The following is a 21,889-nucleotide window of genomic DNA, read 5'->3' as shown; positions in this document are numbered from 1 at the left end:
AAGGTGCGTAGCATCTTACTAGCAAAGGAGGTAAAAAACATAGACAATGCATTGGCTCCCATTAGAAATTCATGGAAACAAACAGGGGTGTCCATTTCTGATGGATGGAAGGATACCAAAAATCGGCCATTAATTAATGTAATTGCAGTGTGCCCTAAAGGGGCAATGTTTCTGAAAGCTGTGGATTGTGAGGGACAGGTGAAGGATGCACAATTTATTGCTAACATCCTTATACAATGCATTCAGGATGTGGGACTTGAAAATGTTGTCCAAGTAATAACGGACAATGCAAAGAATTGTAGAGCTACAGGTATGTTGATTTAGACACGGTTTGAACATATATATTGGACACCTTGTGCTGTCCACTCTTTCAACCTCATGCTACAAATGTTGGGTAAGAAAATACATTGGATCAAACAAATCTATGTTGAGGCTAAAGAGATCCAAATGTTCATCACAAACCATAGCATGTCACATGCCATTTTCTGATCATTTTCATAGTTGGAGTTGCTAAAGGTAATTGAAACACTTCAATTTTTAAAATTTACATTTCACTTTAGTAATCACTAACTTATTTTTTAAATTTGATCATGTCTTCTTTGTTTTTTAATTTTTGAATAGGTTGCTGAGACTCGATTTGCATCCAACACAATTGTCTTGAGGCTACTTGTGAAGGTGCAGGAGCCACTTGCTAGCATGGTAATTAGTCATAGTTGGTCCCTATGGAGGCAATCCAATACTGAAAGGGCAACAAATGTAAAGCACATGATCCTAGATGATGCTTGGTGGGAACGAGTGGAATATCTTCTGAGTTTCATTGAGCCCATCATGAGTATGATCCGTTATACTGACATGGATCACCCATGTTTGGGAGAGGTATACGATGGCATTTGACTCAATGATTGAGAAAATGAGAGTCATCATCAATGCAAAAGAGCAAGATCCCAAAGAAACTTTCTTCAAAGAGAATCAATTTGTGTTGAGCGGTGGAACAAAATGACCACCCCACTACATCTTCTTGCATTTGCATTGACTCCCAAATTTTATAGTGATGAAATGCTTGCTAAGCCATTAAGGGTACCACCATATAGAGATTGAAAAGTTAGTGAAGGGTGTAGGACAGCACTTACTAAACTCTTCCCCGATTTTGAAATGGAGGATTTAATGACAAGTGAGTTTGCTGGTTTGTAGCCTCCAATGGTCAATGTGTTTCCGCTCTCCGTGACAGGTCTAAGAAGGATGCTCATGCTTGGTGGTACATCAATGGCCATACATCACCACACCTTCAAACTCTTGCAATCAAACTTTTATCGCAGTAAGTTTCTTAATTTTTACTGCTCTCTAATTTTATATTGTCAATTATAGCCCTCTAACTTTGTGTCAATTATTCAATAGGTTGCCAGTTCCTCTTCATCTGGGCGAAATTGGAGCACATACTCCTTTATCCTCTCAGTGAAATGCAATTGATTGGCAGCAAGGCGGAAGAGCTAGTTTATGTTCATTCAAACTTGCACCTTCTTACTCATAGACAAAATGAGTACAAGGAAGGGGGCACAAAGTTGTGGGATGTAGATCCAGAGCGAACTGATTTGGATTTTTCAGTTGCCACACCATCTTTACTTTCTGGGGAGCCCAATAGCCAATTTGCTGCTAGTGCAAGTGGTAGTGAGGCTGCATGTGGCTCCACTAATCTAGCTACATCATTTAATGTCAATGATGATGCTGATCTTGATCTTCTTAGTGACCCATATGATGCTGATTATTAATTGTGCTGTTTTATTGTTGAACCGATGAACAATGAATTCGATATATCTATCATAACATTTCAAATTTTGATAAATGGATATCAAATTAGACTTATAGTAGATTTGTTATATTTATATGATAGTTCCAAGTTTTGTTTAGCATATGGATGATATTTAGGATTCTAAATTTAATTTTTGTTTCTACTTTTTAGGCTGCATATATGTATTTATGATTTTTATAGTTTTTTGTACGGACGTACCCAACCCCCCCCCCCCCGACCCCACCCCAATTTTTTTTTGCCGTACCGGTGTACCGTACCCACATACCCGTACCCGTACCAGTAACTTAGTGTCCTACAAATTCGCTTTACATGTGTGCTTTTAAGCATATTTTAAGAAATTATATATTTTCAAATGTTCAATAAATTTGCTGTGTTATTGCAAATTTTTTGCCAAGTTTTTGCTGAGTCCCGAGTTTTTAAATTTTTTGGGTTAACCGACTTTTTGCTGAGTCCAAGTTTTTCAACAATGGCTAGGAGTAATTAAATACTTAGGATTTACAAGATTGATGGCACCTTAATCCTAGCAATTATCTGCCAAACCTAGGTTCAATTTTTTTTGACATTTGTTGATTGTTTGAACTTCAAATTTGATGATGGCTAATTATTAATTAGCTAATTTTTAATTAGCTAATTTTTAATTAATTAAAATGGTAATTAGTAAATACGAGTGCAATACAATAACATCGCTTTATAGTTCTGTAATGGGTATTATACCAACCACATAAGTTATTTAGGTCAATTAAATAAACAACAATTTTGGGCAAAATACCAACACAGAAATTATCTAGGCCAATTAAATAAACTACAATCTATTAAAGCACAAATAAACTTAAACAAATATAGCTAGGATTGATAATTGAAATAAGTAAATGTGATAATTAAATGAGAGGATGGAGGGCTTAGCTCTAAAACTGATGACTAAAGGATGATGCTAGTGATGTATGGAATTGTTTCACTATCTCTAGAATTCAGTGGCCTTGCTATGATGATTGTCTCAGAATCAAAATAGGTGCTCAAAACCCCGTTTTTCAATCTTGAGTGCCACAGGTTCAATCTCAATTGTTGTAAATTTGAACATTGATGCGTGGAATTTGAACTGGCAAAACACAGATTGTAGAACCCCACTTGCCCTATTCTCTGATGTCTAATCTGCTTGTAAAGTGTTTGTGGTGTCTATAAACAACTTTGTAGAATTTTTTGGATTGCTAGAGTCAAGTTGTCTTTAGGTGAGACCCCTAGATGGTTTTGGAGTGATTAATTCAGAGGCAACATTGAGTGATTAATTCAGAGGCAACATTCACCAACATGCAAGTGCGAATATACTGATGAGGTTCTTTGTAGCTTAGAAAATCAAAGTGTGCTCTAATTATTCTTTTTGTTCTCCAATTCTAGCATATGAATTTCTTGCATTTTCGGACGATAATTAATTGCATGTTGAATATCTTTAAATACGGAGACATTGCAATATGTCACACAAAAGGTGTATAAATTGGCTCACAGTGGCTGCTATCATAGTTCAAAGTTATTGTGAGAGCTTCTTAGTACCATATGTATGTCTTAATCATATTGGTTGTTACTCATTCTTGTTAATGCATGCGTGCAGTGTAACTGTGAATCATAGTTTACTAAGACATACTATGAACATTTGGGGTTGGTAGAGAGGCTGTAGAGATTTGAAGTTTAAACTTGAATTAACCACCTAAGCAGGAAATACAAAAACTTACTTTATTGGATCAAGAACAATGACATCCTCCTATGTGGAATTGCATGCCAAGTAAAGTGATCTTTGAGAAAGATTATTTATTACTGTTGCTGTCGACCACCTTAAGAGGCACAGTTGTGGATTGGCTTGTATCAATGGAGTTGGAGCAGAATATGAACATTGGAAGCAATTTAAAGATGCCTTAGGTTTAAGGGATTAAGTAGGAATGATGAAATTTCAGGCAGAAAATTGCAACTGAATGAGTTAGTGTATGAATACCAAATGAATTTTTTGTATTTAATTAGCTTCTTGAATAATCCACTAATGGAAGCAAAAAAACTCTAATGGTTTGTAGATCAGGCATGCACACTACTGGGTGTACATTTTTGCAATATACAAGCTGGACAATCAAATTTATTTTGCAAGTCAATTATTGACAAGGGAAGAGAAAAATCACATGACATGTAGTGTGAAGCATGAGGGATGGTGTATGTGGTACAAAATTTTAACATGTATTTGCCAATTTTTATATGTTCAATGGGACATAAACATATAGTTTATCATCATTTTAGATCCTAAACACAAATTTTCATTTCTGATTTTTTAATAGGATTATATCATTTGTTTTTACCTTAATGTATACAATGGCATCTTTTCCTTCATTTTCATATCTCTGGATTCAACATTATACATGTTTGCTTTTTGTGATTATTGTTTTTACCTTTCTGATGTATTTACATATGGTCTATCTTTTTAAAATATCTGGTAGAATTTAGGTCTACTTGTTCTGTCTACAAAGTGATGAATGATCAATATGCATTTTTTACCTGCAGGAATATTGGGTGTATTCCCCCCTAAATCAGTTAAAATGAAGATACCATTTGCAGTTCGTCCTTGGACAGATTCTCAGCAGAATGTTGGAAATTTATTGATGGTAATATCTATAATGTGGACCTCCTAGTTTATTTTTTTTGATTGATCATTGTGGTTCGGATGTCACCTGAATTATCCATATTTATCATCACACAACATTTTTTAGGGAGGCTGTAATGTTGGTTTCAGCTTAAGAAAATAATATATGTTGAAAACCGTATGCTTTAAATAATATTCTTCAATAGTGATATCTTAGAGAGTTGGGTAGCCATGTTGTCTTATATATAAGGTTGGTATGCTTAGGCTTTTTAAGTATTTTACTGTATTTATAGTAGCATTCCATTTAAACATTATTGACATGGAATGGTAGATTTGTAAATGGAATTTAATTACCCAGGTTTATAATGGGAAAAACATAACAAAATTAGAAAAACTAAAATCTATATAACATTTATGAAAATATATAAATCTTGATTTTTTTGAGTTGGGTAGCCATGTTGTCTTACATATAAGGTTGGTATGCTTAGGCTTTTTAAGTATTTTACTGTATTTATAGTAGCATTCCATTTAAACATTATTGACATGGAATGGTAGATTTGTAAATGGAATTTAATTACCCAGGTTTATAATGGGAAAAACATAACAAAATTAGAAAAACTAAAATCTATATAACATTTATGAAAATATATAAATCTTGATTTTTTTGAATGGCAAATGTAATTTGTAGAGATTATAAATAGACGTAATACTTCAAAAAATTCCAATTATAAAAGAGTAGATTTTACAAAAAGCCATTTTACTTTCATCTAAGAGGTTTTTGTAAAACCATAAGGCTGGTCCTAAAATAGTCAAGTGGTACCTCAAGGAGCACAGCTTTTAGGGGCAACCCCATGTTTTTAACATAAGCTCACATGAGGGTATAAATTGAAAGAAAAATCCATATTGGTGTTCAAAATTTTAACTCTAAAACAAATCTATTCATAGTGAAACTAAAAAAGAAAATTTTAAATGCGCTAGCATTAATCACTAGCTAAAAGTTTCAAGTTATGTCATGCTTTGATCTTTGTACCCCTACTTGGAAAAATGAGCCAAACTAAGGATAGTTGTACTTGAAAACATTTCATTAACAAATTTTGAAAAATGTGGGAAACAGCACACAAATGTGGTGGTTCATGATTACTCAGAGTTCATTGTGAAGCTTTCAAGTGTAATTCTACTATGCGCTATCAATTATTCCAGTTGTAGCAGTTTTGATGTGTTGGGTAGCCTAAAGATTTTTTCTTAGTATAATTATATTTGTGTGCCTACATGACATACATAGCATTAGAACACGTTCCATTGCTTTCATATCTAGTAAATTTTCAAATTGAGAATCATTCAACAATTATATTTTGGCTATGAGAGGCTGTAATAGAAAATTTGTGAATGTTCACAGTTTAGTGCACTTAATGCCCCTGCTGACTTGTACTACAGGTTTGGAGGTTTATAATTACCTTTGCAGATGTTCTTGGTCTTTGGCCATTCACTTTGGACGAATTTGTCCAAGCCCTACATGATTATGTGAGTGCCAATATTATCTATGTAAATACTGAGGTTTTATCTGTTAGTGTTTTGTTTTATGCACATATATATATACATACATACATACTGAATGCTTGTTTGCTATTTTCATGGGACTTAAGGATTCAAGATTATTGGGAGAGATACATGTCAGCCTTTTAAAAACAATTGTTAAGGACATAGAAGATGTGGCATGTGCCACTTCTAATGGACTTGGAGCAAACCAGAATAATGTTGGTCTGGCTGGAGGGGGGCATCCACAACTTGTTGAGGCTGTAAGCATCATCTTTCATTGGGTGTTTTTTTTGTTATTGTTCTGATATAGAACATTGAATGCTTCTTGTCATTAGTAAAAATAATGTTTAAACTTATGGTTACAGGCGTTTGCATGGGGTTTTGACATAAGAGAATGGCGTCAATATTTAAATCCCTTAACCTGGCCTGAAGTTCTACGTCAATTCGCATTAGCAGCTGGCTTTGGACCTCAGTGGAAGAAATGTAGATCATTTCATGAGCACTTAAGAGATGACAACGAGGTAAAGTGTTTGATGCTTCTTGTAAGCTTCCAACTAATGATGTAGATGATTTGTGTTGACCTTTGAATTTTATAGAAATCTACACATCTTTTGATCAAACTTTTGCTCTGGCATAGAAAGTTGACAATTTTAAGCTATACAACTATACACTATAATTGCTGATTGTGGTTACATCTTCCTTATTATAAGCTCATACTCCTGACCACAAATGCTAGGAGATGCTTCCCAGATGTCTCCTTCTGAAGTATATGAAACACAAGTAAGGCTACTGCTATATTACATTTAAATACAGTTACCAGGAAATTTGGGTACAAGGACGGGGTACCTATCTTTAAACTTCAATTTCCTATTGGCCATAGTTTCCACAGCTCACGCATTGTTCTTGGTCACACAGAGACATCCCTTAAAAAGGAAAAGTGGCAAATTTTTGGTAGGCTTAAAAAAAAGTTAAAAATGAGTGATTCTCTTGCACATTTTTTCAAATAAAAAGTGATTCTCTTCAAAAATAACTTTTATGTGCTTATGCGCGTGTGTGAGAGATGTTTGATATTTCCACATTTATTAAGATTTGAAATAATGACCTTATAAAGATGCAATTAACGTAAATTCTTACCATTGGCTCCTATTAACTGCAGAATGATATGGTGGAAATTATATAATTTTCTTCTCATGCTATTTTGTTTGTATAAAAAGGCATTAAATGTTGTCAGGTCAAGACGTGCTTTCTTTATTTTATGGTTTATCTTCTTCCAAATGCCAAATTAGATTTTTAAAACCTTTCCTCGATATGCTACCTTGCTGGATATATCCTTTTATGTTCTTCACAGACAAAATGTTTATATTTAAAATTGAAGTATTATCTTGGTAGGATAATTTTAAACATGCAAATAAAAGCTTTAGGAAATTGATTATGGTTTGCTCTTGTTATTAAACATTCACAATCTTTCTAAGAATTTAAAGAATGGGTCTTGTTAGTCAAATTTATACACACGCTAAACATGTGAAGAAAATATTGCAGGTGATGTTTGAATACAATATGAATATGATATAAATCACTTCTTTAAGTTTTTATTGTTACAGCTTTCATGTTTTGTTGGCACATTTGACATGGTTTCTAGGCATTGTGGCTTTAGATTTTATTTTTTTGTGCAATCACTTAATTTTGTTTGGGTAAATAAATCTTTTTAGGTATGATATCATGTCTCATAGACACTGAAAGGTAAATATTTTGAAGTATGATTTGGTATTATACTGCATATTGATGCTCATCACTGAGCATTATGGAAACTTCCTTTTGTGTGAGATTGGTTTATATGACAAATGATTTGCTCCTGTTTGCTATGATGCACAGAGCCAGGAAGGTGAAGATGCAGTATCAACTCTCCGGTCTGGTGCAGCGGCAGCAAGTGCTGTTGCTATGATGCAAGGCAGAGGCTCAGGCCATTCACGCAGATGCAGGTACCGCTTGACACCTGGTACAGTCAAGTATGCAGCCTTTCATGTCCTGTCCTTGGAGGGAGGCAATGGGTTAACAATCCTGGAAGTTGCAGAAAAGATTCAGGTAAACATGAAGATATTATTCACTGTCATTTTAAATTTTAACCTACTATATTTCATCATGCAAATTATTGCTCTATTGGACTTTTTTCTTTTTCTTATCTTTTTTCTTTCTTTGGCCATTCAGGAATCTGGACTGCGAGACCTTACAACAAGCAAGACTCCAGAAGCATCAATAGCTGCTGCACTATCAAGAGATTCAAACCTTTTTGAAAGAGTTGCCCCTTCTACGTACTGTGTCCGGCCAGCTTTCCGGAAAGATCCTAATGATGCACAGGCCGTGCTACAAGCAGCAAGGGAGAAAATACAGTCATTTCAAAGTGGTTTGTCAGATTCAGAGGAAGCCGAGAAAGATACAGAGGATGTAGAAGAGGGAGAAAGAGATGAAGAATATGAATGTGATGATGTTGAAGATGCAGATGCAGATGCAGATGCAGATGACTTAGATGGTCCTGTTAACTCAGCAAAAGTAATTTTTTGCCTTAAAGAAGGAAAAGTTGTAAAGTCATTGGGTAGTATTGAGAAAGAAAAGTGTCAGGCAAACGAACCTTGTGACAGAAGAAGTATGTCACCAGAAGTTGATAGGGATCCAAAACATAAATCTTCTATTCTTCTTGAAAGTGCTAAAGATATTGAACAAGATAACTTTAAAGATGTCAGCTCCAATGGTGATGGTGATATTGATAGTCATAAGGTGAATCATATGCTAGGAGAGACAGAGATTGATGAGAGTCACACAGGAGATCCCTGGGTTCAGGGACTGATGGAAGGGGAATATTCTGACCTGAGTGTTGAAGAGCGTTTGAATGCTCTTGTTGCCTTAATTGGTGTTGCAAATGAAGGCAATACTGTACGCATTGTGCTCGAGGTAATTGCTTTGATTAAGGTTATGTTAATTCCCTTTTGGTTGAAGTCAATATCCTGATAGCACTATGTACATTTGATTCATTTTAAACTTTATATGAAACGTTGTAGTTCATCTTTGTTGGCAGGAACGCCAAGAAGCAGCAAATGCATTAAAACGCCAAATGTGGGCAGAGGCACAACTTGATAAAAAACGGCTGAAAGAAGAGCAATTATCAAGATCTCAAGTTCTACCATTTGGAGGGATAAAGTCTGAAGGAGCTAATAACAATACTTTGTTTGAAGGTGGACAGAACCCTTTTGTTGGATTGGATAACAAGGGAAGTGAAGCATCTGTGTTACATCAACCTAAATGTGAGGGATTGGTAGATGTGATCTCAGTTACAAATCATTGTTTAGCATTAACAAACTCTGCAATTCCAGTAGAAAAGAATTTATTATTTCCAGATAATTCACCTGTTCAGGAAACTTCCATGGCACATGTTGGATATACGAGTGAAAAATCACGTGCACAACTTAAAGCTTCAATAGGTCTAAGGGCAGAAGAGTTATATGTTTATAGGTCCATTCCTCTGGGACAAGATCGCAGACATAATCGCTATTGGCAATTTGTGACGTGTCCATCAGGGAATGATCCAGGATTGGGTCGGATATTTTTTGAGTCACATGGTGAGGGACACTGGAAGGTCATTGATACAGATGAGGTATTCATATTTCTAAACGATTACACATTTATTATACCAAAATGTTGTACTTTCCACATGTTTACTTTGGTAGTGGGTCATTGATGTTTCAATTTATTTTACTGATTAGTAATTTCTTAGTAAATTTGTTTTTTGTTGCAGAAATAAGGGAATCCATCTAGTTAATAATTAAGTATAATGAGTTATCTAATATATATCATCGATAATAAAGAAGTGCAGTGCATCATAGTAGACTCTCTTATAATATTTATAAACTTGACAAGAAGTATCTGCAAGTTTGAATAATTAATTTGTTTATTTACCTAAATGAGTTAATTCATAGAAACTTTTTTCCATTTGCAGTTAATGCACCATGTTAATAGATAGTTGGATGACAATAATAGTAAATACTACTCCATAATAGTAAATACTAAATATTGATGGCAAATTTTAATTTTTATGGGATATGAGTCATATGTTCATTGTTTCATGACTTGGACTTTTGGCTTAGACCCAGCAAGCTGGTTTTTTACTTGTACTTGGATTTGGTTCTTAGACTTCACCTAAAAAATAAATTGAATGAATGATTCAATAATCGGATAATTACATTGAATGATATACACACGTATATATAGAGGTTACAAGACGATGTTCTATAAATAGAACTAGTTGTTGAAGTGAAATCAAATAAGCTAAAAAGCTTAAAAAGCTAAATATAGCTTAAAAGGCTAAATAATAAAAAGCTAACTTAACAAGCTAAATAAGTCGACTAAAAAGCTAAATAGCTAAATAAGTTGACAACTAAGATGACTGCTAAAAGTAGAAGATGACCATTATAGAAGATATTAGTATTATTTTAGCACCTTCCCTAATGGTCATCATACTCAATACCCTACAGAAGACACTGCATGTGTTTTGATCACAAATGCAAAAAACACTCTGCTGCTACAAAATGTAAATGACCAAGAGTACCAAAAGCCAACCACTCTAATGTAGCGTTCACACGCGAATTAGAGATCCGGCACACGCGAATTACGGAAACCTGAAACCATGATTTTGAGGAAAAAATCAGCCAACCCTTTTGCAAAAGAGTACCAACTCCAAAACTGACTGCAAGATACCACGGTTGCAGATGTTCGCCCTGGCAGGTGTGACCCAAATTGACTGCAACAAAGCTCGATTTTTGAGGAGAAAAATCGATCAAAACCAAAGAACTTCGCGAATCACAAATCCCACGCGAACTTCGCGTATTACAAATGATTTTTGAGGAAAAAATCGTAAAAACCAGCAAACAATATTTGAAGGGAAAATTATGAAAACCTAGAAATCATACGCAAGCTTTGCAAATGACAGATAATAATTTTTAAGGAAAAAATTCGAAACCCTACGAACAATTTTTGAGGAAAAAAATCTGTGAAAACTAACCCATGATTTTTTGTGGAAAAAATCAGAAAACCGACATACAATTTTTCAGGAAAAAATCGTGAAAACCCTAGAACCTGTAAGATGAGGTCTGGCCTAAATCTATCTGATAAAGGTAACGATATTCAGATATCGTGAACATGCGCTGTTTCCAGGTGTTGTAGTTGAGGCCACTGAGCTTCTAACTGTGTTCCAACATGATGTTGGTCAAAGAGGCCATCACGGAAATCGAGGTTGAACAAGGTCAACCGAGTGAAAGCAAGAGACAAGAATCTGATTTAAAAAAATCAGAATAGAAGCAGTTGCTAAAAAAACTAAAACCTTAGAGGAGAATTGTGGCACAAATTCAAAGGTGCGAATTTCGAGGTTTGGAAGAAACCCAGAAATTAAAATTTTTTGCAAACTTAAAACTTGAAATTTTTGCTAAAAATAATCAGAAAATAATAATAATTTGCAGAAAATAAAAAAATACCCTAAGGTCGGATGTTCAACATAAACGGCGCCCAGAAGACACCAAAATTCCTGACGTCCACAGAATTAGCAGAAATCGGGGATTGTTTTTAAAGTCCAAGGCAAATTTGTTGGCACAAAATTCGAGGCACGGAAAATGAGGCACCCAAAAAAATCTGAGACCAACTCAGAAAAGCTCTGAAAAAACCCACCAAGAATCTGATATTAGAATGCAGATCCAATGGCTCAAAAATCGAGTCACGGAAAACGATGCACCAGAAAAATCCGACGACAACCCAGTTGAGGTCTCGAAAAACCAAGAATCTGCAACCATAATAAATTTTTGACTTGAATTGAAGGGTCAAAACCCTAGTCGAAAATTGTAGAAACCCTAGGAAAATTTTCAACCTGCAAAAAAAGAAAATCCGCCCAGGAAGAGAAAAAGAACCTGCTCTTTTAAAAAAAAAGAGTTTTAAAAAAATCTCTTCAATAAAAACTTCGAAAAATTTTAATAACAAAAATTTTCGATTTTTTTAAATTTCCATGCTCTGATACCATGAAAAATAAATTGAATGAATGATTCAATAATCGGATAATTACATTGAACGATTTACACACGTATATATATAGAGGTTACAAGACGATGTTTTATAAATAGAACTAGTAATTAAAGTGAAATCAAATAAGCTTAAAAGGCTAAATAATAAAAAGCTAACTTAACAAGCTAAATAAGTCGACAACTAAGATGACTGCTAAAAATAGAAGATGACCATTATAGAAGATATTAATATTATTTTAACATCACCAAGGTTTGACAAATTGAAAAAACTATGAGATATAGAGATTTTTAAGGATTTAAAACTTCCATCTTGCACCCTTGAATAAATAAATCTTAAAGATAGAACAAGCAAATCACATAGAAGCTACTTTGATCACATACATGAGTATGCATGAATTGTGTGACCACAAAAGTGGATTTTGGCTTAAGGAAACATTTTTGAATATATAAATTTAAATATATAAATATTGTCAAGTGTTTTAGGTGTACAAAACATATACACTGAACATAAATTTGTTAGTGACACAACACATTTAAGTGGAAAGATCAGTGGGACATGCGAGCTACTTATACCAATCATTATCCTATCCAAACAGAAGCATTAGTGCACATCATGCCCCAAGTTTGAAGTATTTTGAGAGTGCAGGCTATGTGATGCACCCAACTAAGAAATAATCATAATCAATTTAGTGGACAATCATATAGCTTAATGCTGTGGAAGTTTTCTCTCAAATTGTTTGTTTCTTTTGCAAATCTCATCCTTGCGATATGTAAAGAGAAAGTGACATGATTCCATTCAACAACCTGAAGGCAATGGACAGAGCAAGGTTCAACTACTTGGTCTTGTATTGAACTACTCACGCTTAATCTCTTTCAGTTATTTATGGAAGATTATTATTTTCCTCTTTCTGAAGATAAATAACTACTTGAATAATGCAAAAATTTTGTATTTTGTCATTCTTTAAGCAGTTCAGTTTGATTAAGCAGTTCAGTTTGATTTCAGGGAGCAATCAAAAAATTAAGATTTTTGTAATTTTGATTTATATAACTTGTATATTGTTTTGTTTTGTAACTTGAATATATTTTGTTTTGATTTAGAAGCATATGATCTTCATTTCTGTGGTGACATCACTGGTCTCCTGCACTTTTGTCGTCTTCTGTATCATGCTTCATAAGAATTGCTCCCATTACGACTTTTTGTGCTGAAACTTAGTTCTTATGGTTTGGGATATAAATACTTTGTGTAACCCTCTAGTTATATTTACATTTGTGAATTAACTGTTTTATTTACCTTTGGGGTCCATTTTACCCTTGTACCTTTTTACAGCTAAAATGTACTTTTTGAGTCACATTGATGTGCTTTTGGTCATACGAGAACATTAGTTACGGTTTCCTGATTTGTTCTTGCTTTCTATAGTATTTTGTTTCCAAACTGCTTAGAAATACCTTTGATACCACACATTGATCCACGTCATATACCCATTATTTTCAGCATTGCAAAGTAACTAAGATGGTATCACAGTAGAAGACCAATGGAACATGAAAAACTCAGGGCAACAAAATAAGAGCAAGAGAATAATAAGTCAACTTTTATTGTATTTAAAGGACTGCTACATTTGTATGAAGGATGGCCGATGGATGGATTGGTTATCATCAATGGTACAAACTGTCTTGACACTGTTGGGCTATTACAAATATCAAATTATCGCAGCATAGCCCCCTAATAGCTTGCTAAGTAAAAAGTTAGGAGCATGGCCTCAGCATTAAGTTTTTTGGTATCACGTAATGGGTGTATGTCATCATCCTGTTCATGTCATAGGTAGATGCCATTTGGCATGTAGGGATAAGCAAATTCCAAGGAACATTAAATGTATATGGCTTTACAATATGTTATACTGTTGAGTTTTTTGTGCATATGGTCATAGCCAATTTGTATGCAATTTTCTTCCTATTTTAAATCGTTATACTTCCTCTTTGAAATTGGTCTTGGGAATTGGCATCAACAGATCTGCAGGGGCTTCTAAGGTGTACAGTTTATTATTGAGTAGTTTATATATACTTCTGTTTGAAGATTCCTAACTTTGTAAATATTTGCCTGTTTAACTATTTAAAACACTCTGTTTTGGATTGTCGTATGCAGGCATTTGATGCATTGTTAGCATCATTGGATACACGGGGTGTGAGGGAGGCCCACTTGCATGTTGTATTGCAGAAATTAGAGAGCTCATTTAAACAAGCCGTGAGAAAGCGTTCATTTTTGGGAGAGGAGATTGACTTAATTTTTGGACAGGAGGTCAAAACAGAATTTGCAGAGAGGACATCCTATCCTGGCTGTGTAATGGAGGATGCTGGTCATGGAGGCACTATAGACATGTCTAGATCGTTTTCTATTGACCTTGGGAGAAATAATGTGGAAAACAAACATGCACTGGAGAGGTACATGGATTTTGAAAAATGGCTCTGGATAGAATGCATAAAACCATCTGCTCTTAATGCTCTAAAGCTGAAAAAGAAAAGATGTTTAGAGTTGTTGCGTAGTTGTGAAGTGTGTCATGAGGTATACTGGTCAAGAGACAGACACTGTTCTTTTTGCCATTGCACTTTTGAAAGCTCACATAAGTTTGAAGTAAAATTTCCTCAGCATGTCCTCGACTGTGAAGAAAAGAAAAGGAGAAAAGATCCAAGTTGGAGGTTGGAAGGTCCAACCTGGGCCTTGCCATCAAGAGTTCAGCTTTTAAAAGTTGCAATTGCTGCAGTCGAGGTGAGATTACATTTCCAACTTCTTTCTCATTTTCTAAGAAAATTCTTATCTCTTAATTGTTTACTGGTGAATATTGCTAGACCCGTTTGAGTATTATTTTGACAAGACATTTGAATGTCTTTTGAGAATGTAATAATAATTTGGATTGCAAGAGTTATCTCTCTCTTATCTGTGATGATTGTTGTACAGGCATCTATTCCTTCAGAAGCACTTAAAACTTTCTGGACAGAGGGTTATCGGAGGTCATGGGGCCTGTCTCTGAAATCTGCAACATCTCCAGCTGAACTCCTTCAGGTCTGCTTGCTTTTGCCCATATTTTCTCACGTCTTTATTGCATAATTTCACTTTGACTCAAGATGGTGGAAGTTGGCAACCTCAAAAAAATATACTGAAAAGGACAACTGAGATTCCAGACTAACTGTGTATTATCTTGCATATTCTGCAACTGTTACGTAACATAGTGAAAAACACCGAGATTACACAAATATCCTCAATAATTCAACGCCTTATGGTTATGCTTAGACGAGGGCTCTTATCCTTCCTGATAGTCTATATGTGAAATGTGCCATAAGATATTAGAATTTCATATGCCGACATCTTTTGAATCTGGTGTATATGAATAAAATTGGTTTATTTCTCAGGATTAAAGGTGTAACGAATCCTCATGTTGAATTCGTTACTTGTGTTTAATTTAGATTATAAAATTGGGTTGTTGTCTTCTATTATGGTATCATTCACTGTTTGCATTGACAATTGTTTTTAATAAAGTTTGAAAATCTTGTTGCAATCTTTGAGGACATTATCATTTGTGACAAGATTTGAAATCATGATGACTATCATTTTAATCATGACTGGATATTAAATGTGTAAAATGTACGACCTGTCGCTGTCAATAATAGGTTAAAAGTGTAAATATCCAACACTGGCAGACTATGTTGAGTTTGATTTAGTGTTTCATACTATTCTACCTGTTCAAGGATGGAGTGATTCAAAGACACTATATATTCTGCTTAAGGAATTGCTGATGAAATGGTGTGTGATTTGTTGTTTTTATATACATAATCAATTACTATTTTGTATTCTTGCAGATAATAACACAATTAGAGGGAGCTGTAAACCGTGATTGGCTTTCTTCAACCTTTGAGACAACAAAAGAATTGTTAGATTTTATTTCAGGTGATACGGGACTTGAGGAAAATAATCTCCATTTAAGTGAGGTTCCTGTTCTTCCTTGGATACCTCACACAACGGCAGCTGTGGCCCTGCGCCTTATGGCACTTGACCATTCTCTTTCATACAGCTTGGACCAAAAAGCAGAGAAGCAAGCAGCAAATGATTTTGAGGATACAAGTGTAAGTGATGTTTTTTGCTCGAATGTGCAATGATCTTGTATCTGTATTTAAGTGCAGCATTCTACAGACTTTACTTTCTAATAACTTCACAGCTGCACTTCTGATTAAAGGTGAAACTCAAGTAAATAGTTTAATTTCTGTTGACCAAAACTTTGCATGTGTTTCTTATAGAAGATACTGTCAAATGTTGCTGTCAAGAACTTTCAAGAATTGGAGGCTTGTGACAAAGGCTCACCATCTGATGAAGAAAGAAAAGAAGACACTTGGACAGATCCTGCTAATGGACGGAACACACGTGGTCGTAGAGGAGGTCGACCTCGAGGTCGTGGTCGTGGTGGCAAAAATAGTACACCAAGAATAGAGTCTGGATTCAACAAGGATTCAAAGCGGAAGCTTCATTTTTCTGGAGGAGGAACTTTTGGTACTAATGAAGACCAAAAGACAGTAAGAGGCCAGGCAAGAAGAGGGCGTGCAAGTAAACGGGGACGTGGTCGAGGCACTGGTAGTTCTAGACAAAGGCAGCTAGGTATACAAAAGAGGGATGTAAAAGAGAAGCAACCAAACCATTTCACAAATTCAGGTATGGGCATTGAAAAACGATTTTCTGTAGAATTGGGTGAGGATGATGAACCAAGTGATGGTTCCCAGAGCATTGAAGGAGAGGAATGGGGAAGGCATGATGATTTTGGAGAAGGTGAGAACAATGTAGATCACCATTACATTGAAGAAGATAACGTTGGCGAATCATCTGAACAGGATGAGGATATAGATGAGGCTTGTGAAGATGCACAAGCTACAGAAGACGAGTTTGAGGATGTAGATATGAAATATGAAAATAAATACTTTGCCAGAGATGTTGAAGCTGAAGACAGTGAGGCTGGTGAAGCGGTTGATGTTGATACCGAGTCTGGAGATGAGGATGAAGAGGATGACGAGGATGGATCGATGTCAGAATCCTCGAAGAATAGTGACTAAGTTTGTGACATTAATTTCTCCAATGTATTATTTTAATTTATAGCCAGGTATTTTTTTTCTGGCTTTATGGAAGGGATGGCAGTCGTGTAAATAAACAGCAACCAGAAGTTGATTGACAAATTTGTGGATCAAATGATTATTTTAACTTGTTCTTGATTGATTTCGTAGAACTGCTTTTTGGAGAATTTCAGCTCAAATTTGACATTTGTTTAATTTGATGACCATTTACAATTACAACTGAAAAATACCTTTCCAACACTCGTCTTGATAGACGTAAAAATTTGCAAGTGCTTATTTCCTTTGAAGAGCACTGTTCTGTTTTGCAAGGATCCTGAAAGTAGTTTGTTGCATCAATGTCTAAATGGCTTAATTGCTTCTTTGTCCTCTTGAAGGAACGCACGATGACAAATCACATGGGTTGTACTCTGCTGCAATTTAAGTGTTCAATGGAATATGTCTATTGAGAGTCTGATTGTTACCTCAATGAAAATTATCATTCGGAATGTAGTAGTACTGTATTTGGTACTATGGTAGTGTTTCACATTAGTGTTCTTATAGATTATTGATAATTGAACAGTTCAAGTACATAAATTTTGTGTTGTTAACACTGATTGAATCTAAATTAGGCTTAAATATTTTTTCACAAGCCTCCAATGACTAACTACAAGCCTCTCAGTAAACCACCTGATAATGTTTTTCCCTTTTTTGCAGAAAAAATATTAGTCCCCTGAAAAGTAGCATCCTTCACATAGAACTCGATCTAACACACATTGGGAGGTGTACAAGATAAGTATTCCTGCTGTATTGATTCCTGAACATGCAAGTGGCATGGTCCTATACAAAATGACCAATTTGATATGCAGTTTACTAAGGGACTACTCATTTAATATTATTATTTAATCAACACTCGAAAGGTTGGTAGACACGCAGCTTAGAGATCTGTAGATGCAACTTCGTTTTTTTTCTTAAGTTGCCAGTTTGGGTTTGAGAACCCGGTATGCCAATACGTCAAGATTTTGAAAAGGGGTTTGGGTTTGTTAGTACAAAAACAATGTAAAAATTATATATATATATAGCATCATATGCATCAAGTTCAATATCAAAATGACAAAATAATAATATCTAGTATCATTGTTTCAACAATTGGAACTAATAAAGTTTAAAAAGCAAGAGTTGTCAAAAAATGTCTCTCCCGCTTCGATTGATGCTTCTGCTACTGGTGCTGGGTTTCGTGTGTGGGCTGCTCCGTCCATCTTTGCCCACATGCCCTCATTTGCAGATTTTCCCCCCCTCCTTGGCATGGGGGCTGCTGGTGACCTTCCCTTGCCCTCCTGCTCTGTGTCGGTTGACGTTGTCTCTCCCAATGATGCTTTGGCTGGCCCGGACCTTCCCCCTTCTCTCGTGGGCTCTGGTGCGGGGGGTCTTCCCTTTACTGAGGGCATTGTTGCTTCTTCGGCTGTTGCTTTTGTAGGCAAAGGTGTGGATGCTCCCAAACCTCCTCTTTCTAGTGGAAGAAGTTACGCTCATGCGGCTAGGGTTTCTACTAGTAAGGGGATTTGTCCCCTTCCCTGTGCCAAATCTTCCCCTGTGGTGGTTTGTGGCCAGTATGTTGTGGACAATATTGACTTCTATCAGAGTAATGTTTTGGTGTGTAGATTTTCTGGGCTCTGGCCCTCTCTTCTAGACCTCCATTGTTGGGTGAGTAACTCTTGGAAACCCTTGATTGCCCACAACATTGAGCTCTTTCCTTGTGGGAAGGTTTTTTTATTGCATCCTTTACTTCTACCTTGGATAGAAACTTGGTTTTGGACAAAGTGTGGGCTTGGGGAGATCACTCTCTTTCTGTCAGGCCCTGGACAACTTCTTTCAATTCCCTTACTGAATCATTGTTTGTGCGTCCAATATGGGTTCGCCTTCCTAATCTCCCTCTCCATTTTTGGGAACTCTCTTGCTACGAGGCCATTGGCAACTCCATTGGTCGTTTCTTGAAAATGGATGAGGCCACGTCTTCTATGGGGCACTCTACCTTTGCTCGCTTGTTGGTCGACATCGACATCTCCTCGCCTCTCCCCAAGGATGTTGTTCTTATGGTTGGGGATAGGCCTTGGTTTTAGCTGTTGGATTATGAGGGCCTGCCCTTCCGTTGTCGAAAATGTTTCTCAACGGGACATCTTGCTTCAAACTATTCTTTTCCTCGCCATAAGGGTGCTGCTACTTGGTGGAAAGATGCCACCATTGAACATTTGACTGTCAATGCGTTGGATACTACTTGTTCCTCTCATGAGGATGATGCTTCCTCCTGTGATGAAGAGCATCTCACTGCTGCTGAACCTTCTACTGATCGTCTCACTGTTGTTCAACGACCTTGTTCTACTACTGTTGAGCTTGCTTCTAGTGTTGCTCTGCTTCGATAGCCTACCCTGCAACAATCTGCCGTTGTTTCTCAGCTTCTTACTACGGTTCTACATCAACACTCTGCAACTACTTCTGATCACAACTTTGTTGAATCACTTCCACCTGATCTCTCTCTTGGTCCTGATTATTGTATTGCCTGGACTGTGGTTCGTCGAAGGCGGAAAGGGAGGTCTTCCCCCCTTGTCCTAACCTCTCCCTCTCAAGGCTTGGGTGTCTCTTCCCCTCCTTGAGTTGGGTCTAGTTTATTTTTTGATCTGTTTGTTGTAATGGGGCTTGCTCCCTTGGTTTGTTTTGTCTTTTTGATAGTCTTTGACTATGTTAAGGGTTGGCGCCCTAGATAACGCTGCTTTTTTAATAAAAAACAATTCAAACTATAGTTTTAATTTTTGAAGTTTAATCATCAAATGGATTCTTTAAATCATCAACATCATCATTCTCATCATTCTCATCCTCCTCGTCATTGACATTGACATTAGATGAACCAAATAAGCAAAAATTGTTTGGGGAATAAATCGGCAAACCAGAAGTATAAGATTTTTTGAAAAAATCAGCAAAAAATAGTGAAAAAATATAGACAAAGAGACAAATATTTTTTATAATTTAAGCACATTTCCATCGCATAGAGATATAAGGAGAGTTTAACCCATGAATTGTTAAAATATATTCCTTGTTTTTTCTTCTAAACATATAAAGTTTTGTACCATATAAGATTTTAAACGCAAACTACTTTATGCTTTGTACAAAAAGGTCATGTGAAAAGACTTGATTGATGTACTATATTTGTGGCTGCAATTTATACCCATGACTTGCAAACCTTCATTGTATGTATTCACCCATTTACTAATGCACATCCTATTAAAATTGAATCAATTTAATAATTTATAAATTAATATTATAAGTAGATTTATCATTTAAGCATTTAGATTTAAGAATAATTATAATATTGCTTAAAATATAAGCTTTTGGTATGGGTAGCAATGATACCCTACACAAGGTTAAATGTGAGTAAAATCCAAATATAGTGCGGTTAGAATTTTATTTTTTTAAAGAAAAAATAGAAAAGAGAAGAAAGTTGAGTTATATAAATTTTAGGAAATTAAAAAAATTGATTATGTTATTTATATAGTGATTGCATATAGATCTAAAAGAAAGTTTAAATAGAAAGATGTGTTCCAGTCAATATATTGATTGTTTTATATAAAAATGGATCCCAAAATAAATAATTTTTATATTGATTCTCTAAATTATACATAGAAATAAAAATATTTTTTATTTTATTTAAAAATATAAAGGAAACAATAATCTCTAAATTCCTTTAATTTACATTGTATAAATATTGATTTTATTTATATAAATCAATAAGAAAATTAAAAGTATTATAAAAATAAAGATATGATAAAAAAATTTGAATGTTTTAATAAAATTTGTATATGAGAAAATATTCATATAAAATAAATTTACTATTGAATATCCCTGACAAAAAATAATGTCTACTCTATTCCTATTTATAATGTTGACAAAACATTTAAAAAAAATATTAGGTATAAGATGGAAAATGTGATTTCAAACGATAAATGTAGAAGCTGAAACTTTTCACGATGCAACCCGACTCTCTTGTCGCAAGCACAACTCTTCCGTCATGTCGACTGTTCGTCCACGCCGACTGTTCCTTCACGTTGGAGATATTGGAAAACCATTGTGCGATTTTTGTTTGCAGGTGTCGTTTAGAGTTTTCTTCTTTTTAAAAGTTGATTAAATGCAATTTTTTAGCCGAATAAAACGTGATTTAATCGCATATTAATCGTTAAAAAATGCTGACCATAAAATCACAATTTTTTAAGGGAAAAAATTGGCAACTTGCCCGATCTGCGATTAATCACGTATAATCGCGATTTTATGTAGTTTTTTGCTTCTTTGAGATGAACCAATGTTGGTGCCACACGCACTATTAGTGTGCTCATTTTCCGATTCATAAACGCAACAAGTTGAGGAGTGGAAGCATCCAAGTCAGTATTATTTGGCTCTATATCCCACATCTTTGGCTCCCCTCGCTTGTCGTCATGTTGCTTGTGTGAAAGGAGATGCAAGTTGGATTGCACATATACTAATTTCTCTGCTCTTTTTTATTGCAATCTATTGCGCTTTATTGAGTGGATGAAAGAATATGTGCTCCAATTTCTTTTTGATGCAAATGAACTAGCAACCTATGAAGATAAAGTAAACAATTAAAGTTATAAAATTACTAGCAACTTCTGAAGACAAAATAAACTATAAATAAACTTGTGATAAAATAAAGTTAATTGAACGAACTTGTGATAAAATTTTGATTGTGAGGGGTTGTAGGTTTTGTAAGCATGTACTATGGAAGTACCA

At 35.2% G+C, this 21,889-nt stretch overlaps 1 protein-coding gene across 3 annotated transcripts in view; it reads left to right on the top strand.

Moving 5' to 3' along the window:
* LOC131068361 (homeobox-DDT domain protein RLT2) overlaps window positions 1–17,271 on the top strand; it is a 40,361-nt gene extending 23,090 nt beyond the window's left edge. For all 3 annotated transcript variants that reach the window (XM_058003547.2, XM_058003546.2, XM_058003548.1), the window contains 11 exons: window positions 4,343–4,443; window positions 5,856–5,942; window positions 6,065–6,217; window positions 6,323–6,478; window positions 7,830–8,039; window positions 8,163–8,903; window positions 9,028–9,603; window positions 14,154–14,774; window positions 14,964–15,068; window positions 15,863–16,126; window positions 16,298–17,271. In XM_058003547.2, the coding sequence (XP_057859530.1) occupies window positions 4,343–4,443; window positions 5,856–5,942; window positions 6,065–6,217; window positions 6,323–6,478; window positions 7,830–8,039; window positions 8,163–8,903; window positions 9,028–9,603; window positions 14,154–14,774; window positions 14,964–15,068; window positions 15,863–16,126; window positions 16,298–17,101 (3,818 nt within the window). In that variant the 3' untranslated portion in view covers window positions 17,102–17,271. The remainder of the gene's footprint in view (window positions 1–4,342; window positions 4,444–5,855; window positions 5,943–6,064; window positions 6,218–6,322; window positions 6,479–7,829; window positions 8,040–8,162; window positions 8,904–9,027; window positions 9,604–14,153; window positions 14,775–14,963; window positions 15,069–15,862; window positions 16,127–16,297) is intronic.
* Window positions 17,272–21,889: the final 4,618 nt, after the last annotated feature.

This window comes from Cryptomeria japonica, chromosome 11, assembly GCF_030272615.1.
Source record: "Cryptomeria japonica chromosome 11, Sugi_1.0, whole genome shotgun sequence".
Taxonomy (NCBI): domain Eukaryota; kingdom Viridiplantae; phylum Streptophyta; class Pinopsida; order Cupressales; family Cupressaceae; genus Cryptomeria; species Cryptomeria japonica.
The sequence above is the reverse complement of the archived record's forward strand: the minus strand, read 5'-3'. Positions and strand labels throughout refer to the sequence as shown.